General features: G+C 46.3%; 1 protein-coding gene across 1 annotated transcript in view; it reads left to right on the plus strand.

The window, feature by feature from the left end:
- The first annotated feature begins 238 nt into the window (after positions 1-238).
- Positions 239-16,988, plus strand: part of LOC122560264 (rho GTPase-activating protein 39) — a 207,307-nt gene continuing 190,557 nt past the window's right edge. Inside the window, exon 1 of the mRNA XM_043710784.2 lies at positions 239-414. Coding sequence (XP_043566719.1) covers positions 404-414 — 11 coding nt within the window. The 5' untranslated portion in view covers positions 239-403. The remainder of the gene's footprint in view (positions 415-16,988) is intronic.

Below are 16,988 nucleotides of genomic sequence, written 5' to 3' on the forward strand. Positions count from 1 at the left end.
AGCATCTGCAGTCCTCACTGTCTCCTGGGCAATAAATGCTGGCCCAGTCACTGACACTCACATCCCAAGAGTGAATAGTGCGTTTGCAGCTCTATTTCAGTTTTAACCTGTTGCTGAATGGATGTTTTTTTTAACAAGAGCTCAATCTTCCCCACCAGCAGAGGGGAGCAGTGACTGACTTAATGATGTTTTCTTTCACCCAATACTGTACAGCTTCTCCTCTGCAAGTGCTGGATCTCTGGCAGTTGGTTCTTTGTGTCTATTCCATGTCTGTGTGGGTTATTCCCCCTGGCGAGGCGGCAGGATCACATTTCACATCCGCGACACTGTTCAGAAGCTGGGCTGGAGCATTCTCGCTCAGTGCTGCCAGTAACACACGTCCTCCGCTCGCTATGTAACAAAAATGGCTGAGAGGTAAGAGAAATGCTGCTTTTCAAAACTCTGGTGCTGCATTTGGATTGTATTTCTTTTTTTAAAAAAACTTTTTAACCGATTCTAAATTTGAGAGTTTGCAAGCAACCCTTGGTTTGTATTTTCTTCCAAGCATTTATTTTTCCTCCTTCTGGATTTTGTTCAGTGAAAACCCTTTATAAAAACTTGGGATGAGTTGGACTGTGTTCTGAAAGGCAGAAAGGAGTCGGTGTTGTTGGATTCAGGGTAGATTTGGGGCAGTCTGTGAATATTGTTCATTTCTCCCCCCTCCCTGTAACCTTTGTTACGTGTATAACCAAAAAGTAACCGAGTAGAGAGGTATTCCTGTTTTGCTATATTTTTTCAGTGAAATTGTTCCGAATATATCCAGTTGGCCCCGGGAGTTCGCAATTTTCGGCTACATTCTTTTGTCGCCTTGTTAGCAACAGGAGGGTTTCCTGCTCTCAGTCCTCAAGTTTTAACCCCCTCCCGGAATCTGCAAGTTGCCACATTTTATATCGTTAAACCTTCATGTCGTCCCAGTCGGTCTCCCATGAAGTTGTTCTACATTTGTCAGTGTTTGTGTCTCGTGAACTGTGCTTCCCCAACACACACAAACCTTCAGGAAGGGTGGAAATTTGCAATGACTTTTTTTTTAAAAAGCGAATTAGATTTGTCTATAATCCGTATCCAAACACTGGGAACCAGGCACGGGCACCTTCCGGTAATCCGATTGATTTTGATCCTAACCCCTTTATCAATAGTCCCAGTTTGAATGGTCGATCAGGTCCACAGGGATTGAATAAATGGATGTGTTTTTTTTATTGGGAGGGGGTATTGCTATGTTGCTGAAAATGTTTGGATTTGATAAAAGTTGTTGAAAGAGATTGGCTATGCACAAGCTCCCGTCATATGAGTAATTTAGCCTGATTCATACAGTACCTGGGTGTTAATTATACCACACAGCATTGATGACTGTTATTATGGAGGGGGCTAGGTTAACAGATTTTAGAGACCTGCTGTAACCTGCCTGTAGTGCGACATTGAAAATGTATTTTTCAGTCTGCTACAGATCAGTAAAGACCAGGAACATCTCCAGTTCTATTCCCCCTGTTCTCCAGTGAATTGGCTGTTTTTGGGATCGGGTTTATGATCTTGCACACACCATCACAGCTGCTCCCGGGATAGAGAGGGGCTTCTGAGCTCTGGCTCTGGAATATCATCAAGTCATTCTTGCCAGAAAGCTTGTAGAGTCAGAATGACGATGGGATCTAACTGACCGGTGAGGATTCACATTGTTGGATAGCTTAGCAATGCTTCTTCTTTTGGTATTTTCTAATCAACCTGCTCTGAGATATTTTTACACACCTCTGGAGCAGGTGGGACTTGAGCCCAGGTCTCCTGTCTCAGAGGCAGGGACATCACCACTGTGCTGGAAGAGCCCCATGCTTCTTGCTTAAGCTGGCACTGAAAGGATGACTGTTTAAGCCGAGTGTTTGGAAGGACAGGGGGAGGTCAGCAGATACTTGTAGAAACCTGTGTGGCTTAGAACCCTTGGGGAGGGAGCGTGGGTGGTGCCATGGCACCCTGATGGAGGAAGTCTGTTACCTGAATGTCCAAATACTGTTGGTACAGAAGATAATGTGTATGTAAGCAGGCAAACTAGAAGAAGGGGTAATCTTCCTAAGGTAACTCATTGATGTTACAAATAGCACATTACCTGATGTTTAGCTGTGGTGACATTGGCTGATGTCAGTAACATACACAATGTGCGCACTCTGTGGAAGCACCCAGAAGTGAGCCGTGTTGGGGAATTCTGTAATCTGTCTGACGTGGGGTGATTGTGGTCACCTCTCTCACTATCCTTCTCTTCCACTGTCAAACCCATTGACAGGAGAGGTTTTATTACCTCACGGGATTTCCCCACATTACCAATGGCAAGAATGTTCTGGGTGCCAAAGGGAAGCGTGTGCATAGCAATGCATCATTGAAACTGCCTTCTGAAAGTTGGGATTGTATGGAAATCGCAGCCAGGATTATGGTCTTCTGCAGCGAAACACGTTCTGGTCGATAGTTGTTGGCAGGGTGGTGGGGGTGGGATTGGAAATGTGGTGTTGGCTGTAGAAGAGGAGATTCAGGCAAAAAAACAATGCTTTGTTTGACTCGACATGAGGAATATCTCAAAACCTCCATCTTCCTCTTGCCACACTCCTCTCCTCTCCTCTCTCAGGGACACTAATTGTCTCTTGGCGCGGCGGGGGGGGGGGGAGGGAGGTGATGTGAAGGGGAAGAAACTGGGTGTGGATTGACATCATCTCAGTCAGATATAATTGCAGGGGCCTGAACATGTTTAGCAAACACTGAAAGGAAGGGCAGTCATTCTTTTGTGCGTGTGTTTGTTTTGTTTCAGTGTTACATGTGGACATGTCTCATCTTGATTCTGACATTTTAATTTGGAATGTGAATTGAGAATTCTCTTCCTCTTCCTTATTTTGTTGATATTTGTGAACTCAGCTGGCTGAGTTTGTGGCTGGCCTTAAATTATTGGTAACCCTACATTCTCTCTCTCTCTCTCTCTCTCTCTCACACACACACACACACACACACACACACACACACACACACACACACATTCATGCCATGCCGTTATGTTGGGACTGGTGATTCATTTCACCTACGTAGCTACCTAATTTGAAATGCATCATGAAAGGAATGCCTAGATTTGAGGCAGTAATTACAAAATGGAAGCTGGCAGCATTGGAGACCATTGGGTCCCATCGTTCTTCTGACATGCCAAATAGCTCTTGTCTGGTAGTGGACAGTGCTGTATTTATTCTGATTAATGCTGGAGGAAGATCATGATTTTTTTTGCCATGTTCCTGAATATTGGAAACCCTATTGCCATTGGAGTTGGCATCTCCTTTTCGCATTCTCTGTCTGAAGGCCCAGCTCTCAAAACCCTGGTGTCCAACCACAGCAGAGGCAAATCCACTTCAGTCAGAACCGGAATCGAACCCTGTGCTGTTAGCACCAGTCTGATTCATGCTGGTCACCAGGCCATCCGAGCTTTGTTTCTCTCACCCCCTCCCCCTCCCTTTGCACCCCCCTTCTCCCCAACTCTCTCTGAATCTCTCTCTCTCTCTGGCTCTCTCTTTCTCTGTCTCTCTCTCTGTCTCTGTCTATATGTCTCTCTCTATCTTTAACTATCTATCTCTGACTATCTATCTATCTGACTATCTATCTATCTCTCTATCTATCTCTCTCTCTTATACCCACAAACACTGAGTTACATATGTAACAGCTAATGTTACATACCTGTTGCAGCACGGAGCTATGAACAGGGATGGCCGAGGCTCTGATTTTTAGCTCCCACATAGCTGACGAGGAATTTCTCTCACTGTTCCTGTCAGTCAGCAGCATGTGTTGGAAGGCTTTGCAGGTTGATCCTCCACCTGTTTGGCTGCTTTCCGAATATGTCTCCCTCGGCCTCTGAGTCCCAGAGTGGAGCTGGCAGCTGAAGCTCCTGGCTCAGAGGCTGGGACTCTACGCACTGTGCCATGAGAGCTCCATCATTGGGTCATGACACCATGAAAGGGGGGCATTTGATCCATTCCAGACTCGATGGTGTAATTTACACTGGCAATTTATCAGCATCAAATGGATTAATTTTGTAAAGGATTGAGCTAATGTGATATCGAGTTGACTCTACAATGTTCTGAAAAAGATTAATTCAAGCTTGTTATAGAATCCCTTCAGTGTGGAAGCAGGCCATTCGGCCCATCAAGTCTGCTCTAACATTCCGAAGAGCATCCCAACCGGGCCCACATCCTATAACCCCACATTTCTCATGGCTAACCCACCCAGCCTGCACATCCATGGACACTATTTGGCAATTTACCATGGCCAATTCATCTAACCTGCACATTTTTGGGCTGTGAGAGAAAACTGGAGCACCTGGAGGAAGCACACGCAGTCACGAGGAGAATGTGCAAACTCCATACAGACCGTCACCGAAGCTGGAATTGAACCTGGGTCCCTGGTGCTGTGAGGTAGCAGTGCTAGCCACTGTGCCACCCTCTATGGTTGGGAGGAGGTCCTGAATTACACCCACAGTCACCACTCTGGAACTAGGTTGAGTGACATGAAAAGTTTTTAGATAGAAAGTTTTATCTGCAATGCACTGCCTGAATAGCTGGTAGAGGCAGATTCACTGGTAACTTTGAAAATAGTGATAGGGACTTGGTGGGGGGGAGAAAACAAATGTGAAAATGAGAGGGAAGAGCACGAATGGGTCTGATTGGGTTCCCTTTGAGAGAGGCAACAAAACATTGTTTCAAATGGCCTCCTCTTGTGCTGTACTGTTCTGTTATTATCATGTTAGTTTCGGCTGAAAGCCCAAATCTGGAGCTACGTTGCCACAAAGTGTTTGGGAGTCGTGAGATTTTGGTCCATCTCTCGCTCGCTGATGTTCCAGGGCCTACCTTAGAGAGTGCTGCTCTGTCAAACGTGCTGTTTTGAGCAGCCATTATACTGAAAACTCCATCTCCCCTCAAGATTATGCAAAAATAAGTCTGTGGTACTGTTTTGATGAAAAGTTGGGGAGTTCCACTCAGCCTGTGTTTAGCTCTTTGCCAACGTACATGTGCAGTATCATGTTTGCTGGCTGTGTGTAGAGTGAGCTGCTTGTTTTCACTGTGCTACGACAGGAGCCACACTTCAAGAATACCTGGCGTCCTTCCATCTGTGAAAGCTGACGGACAGGTAGCAGTGCATTTCAGATGGTGGGGGGTAGTCGGGGTCTTCAGATGGCACCTCTGGCACCCGATAGCAGAACAGGACATTCGGTCAAGGCAGGCTGTGCCACGAGTGCCAAGCCGAATCAACCCAGTGTCGGTATGGATTGTTTTTATTTTGATGCTGCCAAGCCTTATACCACTGGTCGCTGTGGTGTTGTCATTTTCCTGTGTTGTCAGCTGGTGACTCTCGGTTGTGAGAGTCAGTGCACCCAGCATGCCCTTTGAGCTGGCACATTGGATGTCCCACTGGTTATCTGGAGAGCCCTTGGGTATGTGACCATATTCCATCCTGAAGATATGCCCAAACCAATGAAGAATTTGCAGTTTAAATCATAGAATCCCTACATTGTGGAAACAGGCCCTTTGGCCCAACAAGTCTACACCGACCCTCTGAAGAGTAACCCAGCCAGACCCATTTCCCTACACTATTACTCTACATTTCCCCTGACTAATACACCTAACCTACACATCCCTGCACACTATGGGCAATTTAGCATGGCCAATCCATCTAACCTGCACATCTTTGGACTGTGGGAGGAAACTGGAGTACCCGGAGGAAACCCACACAGACACGGGGAGAACGTGCAAACTCCACACAGACAGTCACTCAAGTTTGGAATCAAACCCAGGCTCTTGGCACTGTGAGGCAGCAGTACTAACCATGAGGCACTGTGCCACCCTGTATGCGGGAGGTAAGATTCATGCCTAGGTGACTATGGTTGAAGGACGATGGTGATTGACACTTTGGGTGGTGATCTCTCCTGTTCTTTGGTCAGTGCAGAGTAATTTTGCCCATTGGCCTGACTATGCAGCTACAACAGCTGTCTCATTGCCCATCTGAAAGAAGGTATTGCCAGTCACTGCAGCCTTCTCTCAGCACGTTATCAGCTTGCCTCTATTTATAGTGAGCGACCATGGCTGGAATAATTGAGGAAGCGGATTTGATCCAGCCCTCTGGGCTGGGCCCCCTGACGTGCCCCATCAGATACCTGGCCAACACTTGCTGTTCCAGCACCGGCTCGTGAACCTAATGAATCTGGAGGAGGATGAAGCCGTTCAGCTCCGAGTGCCTGCTCCATCATTCAGCAAAATCATGGCTTATCCAGCTGGGTCCTCCACCCCACATGCCCAACTACCCCCTAATAATCTTGTTTCTCAAGAATTGGTTTATTTCGAATGTATTCAGTGGCCTCCCCTGCTCTCTGTGGGCTAAGGTATTCCACTAATTCGCAATCCTCTGACAAAGAAAACAAAACCTCCTTCGCCTTTGCGTTAAATGCGTTCCCAGTGTCTCTTCTCCTGGGCTTCTCAAATCTGCCCTCCCTACACGTGCACGGGTGGAAACTATTTTTCATTCTCTCTTTCTGCGCAAGGAAAAATATCTCAGTGAATTGGATAGCTGAGGGCCCTCCAGGACCTTCGACCTGGCACAGGTTAATCGTGGAATATATCCCCCTTGACTTCCCCTCAAATATGTTGCACCAAAAAACTGAATTATTCTAGAAAATATGGCAAGCCTTTCTGAACTACATCGACACAGATATTTCGGCCATGTTGGCAAGGGCTTTTGCCTGGCTGTGGTAGTGGTTCTGGTTGGTCCGGGGGCCCCCCGGGAGGAATCCCGTATAAATATGGGGTTCATTATGACTATATGTTAATCCATTTTGAGTATGTACTTAATTATTTAATTATTATATTATTTTTCGCTAGTAATGAATGATATCCTATTTTATGTTTTGGTTGTTTGTAGAATAGATTAGTAGTTAGTTGTTTTTTTTTTCCTTTTTTTGTGTTTTTGGTTATTATTTATTTCTTTTTTTATATTTAATTGTATGTTAGTGTTTATACTTGTTTGTATTCCTTTGTAATTTTGTAAAAAATGTTAAAAAGTTTCCTTTTTTTTCAATAAAAATGCCTATTAAAAAAAACTGTGTTCTGGTTTCACCCACACAAGGAAATGTCCTTTCAGCATCCATCCTGTCACCTCAGGATCCTGTACATCTCAAAAGGATCTCCTATAATTCCTCTTAATTCTAAATGGGCTAGGCCTGTCCAACTTTGCCTCATGAGTTACTCCCCTCATAGCAGGAGTCATTTGCATCACAGGAATGTCATGGACTGCGGTTCCAGTGGGCAGTTGTTGCTGAAGAAACCATTATGAAAAGCACAAGTGGTCATCCACAACAAGCTTCCTTGGACTCTTCATGTGGACACACTGGTTACAAAGGTCCAACAACGTCTCTTCTTCTTTCGGCAGCTGAGGAAATTTGGCATGACGGCAAATACTCTTGCTAACTTTTATAGGTGTGCCATCAAGAGCATTCTGTCTGGATGTATCACTACCTGGTATGGCAACTGTACCATTCAAGATCAGAGACGGTTACAGAGATTGGTGAACTCGGCCCAGACAATCGCAAAGGCCAACCTCCCATCTATAGAACCCATCTACCAGGCCTGCTGTCAAGGAAAGGCCGCCAGCATTCTCAGAGATCCATCCCACCCTGGCAATTTTTTTCTACAACCTCTACCATCGGAGAGGAGGTACAGGAGCGTGAACACACGCAGCAGCTGGTTTCAAAACAGTTTCTACCCTACTGTTGTTAGAATACTGAATGGCCTCTCAAACTTTTAACATTTGCCTGTACCTGTGTTTTTGTTTTTGCCGCGGATTACCTATTATTTGCTTATCTATGTTATTTAACTCAGTGATCTTCCTGTATTGCTCGTAAGACAAAGCTTTTCACTGTACCTCGGTACATGTGACAATAAATTCAATTCAGTTCAATTCAATTCAATTCAATTCATGAGGTTTTTTTTCATAAGAATCCACATGGCAAGATTTATTTGGGCAAGGTCAAAACAATAATTTGTCATCCGTCGTTGTTGATGTCATTAGTCATTATCGGTTTGGAAGTAAAATTATAAATTATAAGTTGATGTTGGATAGGCTGAGACCTTTTTCACTGGAATGTGGGAGGCTGAGGGGTGACCTTTATAGAGGTAAATAAAATCATTAGAAGTGGAGATAAGGTGAATGGTTGGTGTCTTTTCGCTAAGGTAGGGGATTTCAAGTCTAGCGGACATATTTTCAGGTGAGAGGAGAAAGATTTTATAAAGACATGGCCAATTGTTTTGCGCAGAGAGTGGATACGATGACCATATTTAAAAGATGTTTGGATGAGTACATGAACAGGTCATGTTTGGAGGGATATGGGCCGAATGCAAGCAGGTGGGACGAGTTTGGGAATTATGGTCAGCACAGACTGTTTGGGTCAAAGGGTCTGTTTCCACGCTGTATGACTCTATCTGCAAAAAAAACTATCCCAATTGTCTATCCATTCATCTGCTCGTTTCTGAAAAATAGACTGAACCTAACTTGGTGAAGGTGTTGGTATGTTTGGGTCCCACTTGTGCAGCTGATAGTGGATGTGTGCTTCTTCCTTGTTCTAGTGGAAACAACATGATGAGCATTCATGCGCGTTGGAGCGACTGAGAGCGTGCTTTTTCTCCTGGTTATTATCCGGTTCTGAAGGAGTGCTGCACTATCGGAGGTACTGTCCTTTGCAAAAGCTGTTTAAAAACACAAAAGCTCCACATGCTCCTCAGGTGGATCCATTGGCCATGTTGAAGAGGAGCTGAGAGTAATAGCCCTAGTATTTAATCCCAAATAATAATACTTGGTCATTCTCCATTGTGTTTGTGGGATCTTGCCATGCATACATTGGCAACTGGACTTCCTCCATTGCAACAGTGACTACGTGACAAGGAAACGTAGGCGATTGCACGTAAAGAGTTCTTCCAGGCACCCCGGGTTTCTGGCAGATATTACATAACCACCATTTTTCCTTCCTAACCATCTGAGAACGTTAAGGGAAGTGAAACAGAAGACATTGGAAATGTGAATGAATGTGGAAGAAAGAATAGTTTAGTGAATTAAAAATTTCCTTTGGGCAATGGATTCCTCCAATCAGGACCAGACAGTAAATATAGGATAATGGATACCTGCACGTGTGTTGCTGGATGAAAAGTTTCAGGTGACTGCTTTATATAGCAGTACGGCAGATCACACAACTCTCGAGTGTCATCTCAATCCTAGGCTCGGGTTACAGCCTGTAGGTTTTAAACATGAAAACGTACTCGCTGCATGTTCGTAGGATCCTAGAGGCGATGTAGATTTGACGTGTGCTGATCAAAGGCTTTTTTCCGTGACTTTTGCAAACATTTCTTCAGTTGTGGCTGTCAACGGCCAAGGCTAGAATTAACTGCTGACTAGCTGTTCTATGGAAGGTGTTACAGGTCTGCGTTCTTGGGCTGTTGCACTCCTTGCATTGAAGTTACTGCTGGTGACGATGAAGGAATAGAGGTGGTTCAGGTGAGGATGGATTGGGATTTGGGAGGGGAATTTGGTGATGGTGTATTGTCTATCCTTGCCCTTAAAGATGGTGAATGTCATTCTCAAGTAAGCCTGTTGCTGCGGTGCATCTTGTGGACGGTATGCCTGCTCTTACTATGCAGCCATGGTGGAAGGAATTGATACTTAATCTAGCAGATGGGCCTCCTGTTTATTTTCAAACCCTTCCATGGTCTTGCCACTCCCAGTTCCTGAAAATTCTTCCAACCCCAGAACCCTGTCAAAATACCTGTGCTCCTTGTGAACATTTCCAGTGTTAATCACTCCAATGTTGCAGATCTGAAGCTACGTTTTCAAGGCTCTAAGCTCTGGAATTCCCTGCCTAACCTGCTCTGGGCTCTGTTTGCTTTCTTCCTTGTCGGACATTCCTTCAAATCTGTCTTTTGCATCAGACATTTGCTGTTCAATGAGTTTGTCTTTGGTGAGTATGACATCACTTGATAGAGACGTTTAGGTGGCTCAGTTGGCTGGATGGCTGGTCTGCAATGCAGAGGGATGTCAGCAGCGTGAGTTCAATTCTGGCACCGGCTGAGGTTACCGTGATGGAGCCTTCGTTTCAAACTCTCCCCTCTCCTTCTCAGACTCTCCCCTTTCCTGAGACCATCAGGTTAAACTGCCACCATTTCACCTGACGGAAGAGTAGTGCTTCGAAAGCTTGTGATCTCAAATTAGCCTGCTGGACTATAACCTGGTGTCGTGTGAATTCTGACTTTGTCAACCCCAGTCCAACTCCGGCGCCTCCTCATCATGACTCTGTAAAGAGAGAGCAGCCCTCCGGTCTGGTAGGACTATGAGTTACCTTGCCTCTCGCTTGCCAGCACTGTCAATATGCGTCATTTTGCTGGTGAATTGGCTCAGACTGATGGACAGGGTTGGATTTCTCCTGTGTTTTATCTCTGAGATCAGGGTGTGAGCATGGGAATGAACCAAACTCTTGGCACGGTGCTGGTTTTAACAAGACTGGAGCAACTTGGCTCAGAGCACGGCTGTTCCAAAGCACTGGCCCTCCTGACAGGACAATGTCAGGGCAACGATTCGAGTAGACTGCAGGGAATGTCTGTGTCCTATCACAGGAGGAACAGACAGCATTTTGTTTTGGAGAAAGACGTGAGTGCCTTACTGATCACTTGAAGGTTTGTTCAGAAGCTGACAGAAGACCAGCCTCGCTGTCACTTCTTTAAACTGGCAGCTTGGATTCCGACAGAATTCCAAGAGGGCAGCAGGGTGACCCAATGGTAAGCACTGCACAAAGCGCCAGGACCTGGGTTCAATTCCACCCTCTGGCGACTCTCTGTGTGGAGTTTGCACATTCTCCCCGTGTCTGTGTGGGTTTCCCCCGGGTGCTCCGGTTTCCTCCCACAGTCCAAAGATGTGCAGGTCAGGTGAACTGCTTGTGCTAAATTGCCCGTAGTGTTCAGGGATGTGTAGGTTAGCCATGGGGAATGTAGGGTTACAGGGTGGGGGTGTTGGGTGGGATGCTCTTTGGAGGGCTGTGGTGGCGATGGGCTGAATGGCTTGCTACCATACTATAGGGATTGTGCGATTCTGGAATAGTGTCTGAGATCCTATGGGGAGACTTTGAGGCTGCAAACTCCAACTCTTATCCAAGTGTGTTTTCTCGACTGCTGAGCATTTTGAACTGTTACCTTTGATTCTTTGAAGCTAGTTTGAGAACCCACAATCCAGGATTTATTAACTGGACATGAGCATAAAGGGAGCTTCAGCTGGCTAATGTCTACTGTTGGGAATGGGTTCTCAGATACTGATCCTCCTTTGTCTGACACTGACTAAAAGAAACCTACAAAGGCAGCTTTATAAAGACTGCTACTGTGGCTGGCTGTCCAGTGTGTTATTCCTGATAATTGAACAGAAACGCTGTAATTATGTGACTGCAAATAGTTGGAAGCAGAACCTTACTTGAGAAAATAAACATTTTTATTGGGTCTTCCCTCTTGTGTCCTTATTGGATTGTCGCTTTATGGTTATTGGGGCAACTTTTCCCAGGCTGTCCATCTGAGGAAAGGTATACTGGTGTTGGGGGCAGTCCAGGGAAGGTTCACTCAGCTGATCTGAGTAGGAGAGACTGGCTTACAAGGAGAGGCTGATTAGGTTGGGCCTGTACTCGTTGGAATTTTAAAAAATGAGAAGTGACCTTCATGAGGTGTACAGAATTCTGAGGTGATGTGGAGAGGTTGTTTCTCCATTGTGGAAGAGCCTTGCGCCAGTGGACATAATCTCGGAGTAAGGGGTCATACATTTAAAACCGAGGTGAGAAGGAATTTCTCCTTGGAGAGGAGTTAATCTCTGGAATTCTTTGGTTGTAGAGGTTTGATCATGAAACATATTCAAGACCGAGGTAGATTTTACGGGAATTGAGGGTTGGGGAAAAGTTTGGAAAGTGGATGATGAGATGAGCCATGATCTCATTAAAAGGCAGAGTGGATGGGCTGAATGGCCTACTTCTGCTAAATCTTATGGTGTTATAGATGGTGGTCTTTGGCCAAAACACAATGTTAATTTCCCAGTAGATAACATAATCAACTTGACCTGGTTTTACACCAGGCAATGAGAGCCTTGCCTTGCCCTGTCTGCAGCAAATGAGATTCTGTACCGATGAGGATCTGAGTCTCAGGTCCCAGTTTGAATAACTTGATATAGTGCCAATCTCTGCCGTTAGAGTCATAGAGATGTACAGCATGGAAACAGACCCTTCAGTCCAAGTTCGACAGTTAGCAAGCCTATCAGTTTTGTTTTTCTTTTACCCTGATAATTAGTTTCCAGCCTATTCCCATGCATGAATGTTACCAACTATGTTTCTTTATGATGAAGTAAATTATCTTCAATTGGTGATATGTTGGCTGGCCAAGGTTATGGAATGGTGTGTGAATACCCTGTATCTGACTGCTGCATATAATGCAGTGCGTTCATTTTACTCATTGCTGGTAACAGCACAGTGTCAAAGCAGTACAACACAACAGGCGGGTTTGCTTGGTATCCTTTCAGCATTGATGCTCCTCACTATCTCTGGATATGTACCGAAATTCACACAACATTTTCCAAATGGAAGAGACGTCTTTGGTCTTGCAGGAAATGCAGATTTGTGTTTTCCCTACCTGAACGGAAAAGTCTTCCCGTAGATCAAAGTGTTGGTTTATTGCTTTGGGTCAAAGTTCGCTGAAATCAGCCGTGCAGTGATGGCTTTGTTTGAATAACTTTCTGTGTGACTGTGCCTTTTGGGCTTCAGTGGAACATACAAGCGGACTTCAGCAGGGACAGAATGAGAGTGTGAAGAGCAAAGCCAACATCAAACAAAAGGACATAAAATAAAGACTTGGTCGGAGATAAGTTGTGAAGCTTTTTTCTGAGAAATAGAGGAATTTCAATGGAGTTTAAGGAGAGAAGGGTTAAAGGTTGTGTGGGGATGGTGGAGGGAAAGAGTGTGCACTGAGGTGCAGACTGCGGAGTATGACGGGCTATGAGCTGGGAGATTCTGCTCTTTATTTGCTCATGCAATGTGGGTGTTACAGGCTCAGCCAGCATTTATTGCCCAGAGTCAATGAATGAAAGCCAAGCCTGTAACAGCCACTTCAGGGAAGGGAACTGCTTTGCTTACCTGGTCTGGTCTACATGTGACTCTTAACAGTCAATCACATTGCTGTGGGTTTGGAGTCACATGTAGACCAGACCAGGTAAGCAAGGCAGTTTAATTCCCTGAAGGGCATGAATATGTAAACCACCCTGACAGTGTGATTACATGGTCACCCTTGCTGTAGTAGTTAAGGTGATGGATTAGCAATCCATTAGGGTTTCCTGTGGCAGCTCAAATCCTGCTAACTACACCTTTTGTGTGCAATACTGTTGTAGATGACATGGTGACTCAATAGTTAGCACTGCTGCCTCACAGTGCCAGGGACCTTGGTTCGATTCTACCTCAGGCGACTGACTGTGTGGCATTTGCACATTCTCCTTGTGTCCAAAGGTGTGCAGATTCAGTGGATTGGCCACACTAAGTTGCCATTGTGTCCAGGGATGTGCAGGCTATGTGGGTTAGTCAAGGGAAATGTAGGATTACAGGGTTAGAGTCGGGGGATGGTTCTGGGTGGGATTCCCTTTGCAGGGTCGGTGTGGACTTGATGGGCTGAACGGCCTGCTTCCACACTGTAGGGATTCCACGATTCGTTACTTGATTTGGCAAGGAATGAGATTGAAAAAATGCGACCTTCATGGTGATCTCAGGGAGACAAACCAGTGCTGCCAGCATCTCACTGCATCACAAACCAGCTGTCCAGCCAACTGAGCTTACTGACCCATCTGATTGGTCAGATATGCCTTGAGTGATTGGTTGCCCATTTTGAGAGGGCAGTGCAAAATCAGCAACATTGTTCTGGGTCGGGAGTTACGTGTAGGACAGCCCAGGGCAGCAGATCTCCTCTTCGGATAGACATGATTAAACCAGAGGATTTTTATCCGTGGTGTTATAGTTTGGTGATCATTATTTTGTTATTGCAGGGAGTTTTTTTTTTGACTGTTCTAGCTGTGTTTCAGACCAGGCTCTACATCCTGAATCCAATAACGTTACAGAGATACTAGCATTAGTTCCAGCTCCCCTATCCAACCCCGTGGTAACTCGAGAGTCTTTGTTTCTAACCACCACCGGCAAAATGAAACCCCAACACTGTATATTCTGATGATCAAGTTCAAGCCATTTCATGTTGTAAGAGTCTATTTGGCAGTAAATGTCTGTTACCCGTGTCACTCTGTTAATGAATATAAAGGAACTGATCACTGAAGCCCGGACTGCATTATAAACTGTGTCTGTGTCCATGTGCCTGTGCGCTGTTTGTGTGTGTTGTCAGTGTACAGGTATGCGTGTATATGTTGCCCATGTGCATCTGTTGCCTGTCTGTGTGTGTGTTGTGCGTGTATTGCCTGTGTACGTGTGTGTGGTGTACATGTGTGTGTTGTGCACTTGTTGCCCATGTATGCGTGTTTGTGTTGTGCGCATGTTGCCTGTGTACGTGTGTTTGTGTATGTGTTTGTGTGTTGCCTGTGTACATGTGTGTGTGTTGCCTGTGTACACGTGTGTTTTGTGTGTTTTGCCCGTGCATGTGTGTGTGGTGTGTGTTTTGCCCGTGTACGTGTGTGTGTTTTGCCCATGTACGTGTGTGTGTTTTGCCCGTGTACGTGTGTGTTTTGCCTGTGTACGTGTGTGTTTTGCCTGTGTACGTGTGTGTGTTGTCCGTGTTTTGCCCCTGTACGTGTGTTATGTGTGCTGCCTGTGTATGTGTGTGTGTTGTGCATGTGTTGCCCGTGTACGTGTGGGTTGTGCGTGTGTTGCTCGTGTACATGTACGTATTGTGCGTGTTGCCCCATACGTGTATGTGTGTGTGTTGTGCGTGAGTTGCCCATGTGTGTGTGTGTTGTGCGTGTGTTGCCTGTGTACCTGTGTTGTGTGTGTGTGTTGAGTGTGTTGCCATGTACGTGTGTGTTGTGCGTGTTCCCCATGAAACGTGTGTGTGTTGTGCATGTGTTCCCCGTGTACGTGTGTGTGTGTGTGTTCGCGCATGTGTTGCCCGTGTACGTGTGTTGTACGTGTGTGTTGTGTGTGTGTGTTGCCCATGTACGTGTGTGTTGTGCGTGTGTTCCCCATGTACGTGTGTGTTGTACGTGTGTGTTGTGCATGTGTTGCCTGTGTACGTGTGTGTTGTGCATGTGTTGCTCGTGTATGTGTACGTATTGTGCGTGTTGCCCCGTATGTGTGTGTGTTGTGCGTGAGTTGCCCATGAGTGTGTGTGTGTTGTGCGTGTGTTGCCTGTGTACGTGTGTTGTGCGTGTTGCCCTTGTACGTGTTGTATGTGTGTTGCCCGTGTGTGTGTGTTGAGTGTGTTGCCATGTACGTGTGTTGTGCGTGTTCCCCGTGAAGCGTGTGTGTGTTCGTGCATGTGTTGCCCGTGCACGTGTGTTGTACGTGTATGTTGTGCGTGTGTTGCCTGTGTAGGTGTGTGTTGTGCGTGTGTTCCCTGTGTACATGTGTTCACGCGTGTGTTGCCCATGTACGTGTGTTGCTCATGTACGTGTGTGTTGTGCATGTGTTGCCTGTGTACGTGTGTGTTGTGCGTGTGCTGCCTGTGTACGTGTGTGTTGTGCGTGTGCTGCCTGTGTACGTGTGTGTTGTGCGTGTGTTGCCTGTATACGTGTGTGTTGCGTGTGTTGCCTGTGTACGTGTGTGTTGTGCGTGTGTTGCCTGTGTACGTGTGTGTTGTGCGTGTGTTGCTTGTGTACGTGTGTATGTTGTGTACGTGTTGCCCGTGTGCATGCGTGTTGTGCGTGTTCCCCGTGAAGCGTGTGTGTGTTGTGCATGTGTTCCCCATGTACGTGTGTTGTACGTGTGTGTTTGCGCATGTGTTGCCCGTGTATGTGTGTTGTACATGTGTGTTGCCCGTGTGCGTGTGTGTTGTGCGTGTGTTCCCCGAGTACGTGTGTGTTCGCGCGTGTGTTGCCCATGTACGTGTGTGTTGTACGTGTGTGTTGTGCGTGTTGCCCGTGTGCGTGTACGTGTGTGTTTTGCCCATGTGTGTTGCCCTTGTGCGTGTTGCCCCTGTACATGTATGTGTGTGTGTGTTGCCTGTGTACGTGTGTGTGTTGCCCGTGTACGTGTGTTGCCCATGTACGTGTGTGTTGTGTGTGTTGTGCGTGTTGCCTGTGTACGTGTTGTGCGTGTTGTGCGTGTGTTGTGCGTGTTGCCTGTGTGCGTGTTGCCCGTGTACGTGTGTGTTTTGCCCGTGTGTGTTGCCCGTGTGCGTGTTGTGCATGTGGCCCCTGTACGTGTATGTGTGTGTGTTGCCCCTGTACGTGTTTGTGTGTGTGTGTTGCCCGTGTGTGTTGTGTGTGTGTGCGTTGCCCGTGTGTGTTGTGTGTGTGTTGCCTGTGTACGTATGTGTTGTGCGTGTGTTGCCTGTGTACGTGTTGTGCGTGTTGCCTGTGTATGTGTGTGTGTGTGTTGTGAGTGTGTTGCCATGTACGTGTGTGTTGCCCGTGTACATGTACGTGTTGTGCATGTGTTGTCCATGAACGTGTGTGTGTGTGCGCGTGTGTTGTGCATGTGTTGCCTGTGTACATGTGTGTGCCTGTGCCTGTGTGTGTTTCAGGGGAGGGAGGGGTGGTGTTGGCGCCGAAGTGGGATTTCCTTCACGTTGCTGAGCTTTGGCTCCCAGTGAGCCTCGATTTGAACACTCAGCAGAAGCAAAGGAAATGCTGAGTTTGGGGGAACGGGGAGTGAGCACGGGCGCGAGGGATTGTCAGTTTGTTTTGAGGGGATTGGGAGAGCTACCTGCCTGAATTTTGATTCTGAAAGACTAAGCTTTCCTCTT

The sequence above is a fragment of the Chiloscyllium plagiosum genome, unplaced genomic scaffold (assembly GCF_037043375.1).
Source record: "Chiloscyllium plagiosum isolate Xiang-an unplaced genomic scaffold, Cpla_swu_hap1 HiC_scaffold_15, whole genome shotgun sequence".
NCBI lineage: Eukaryota > Metazoa > Chordata > Chondrichthyes > Orectolobiformes > Hemiscylliidae > Chiloscyllium > Chiloscyllium plagiosum.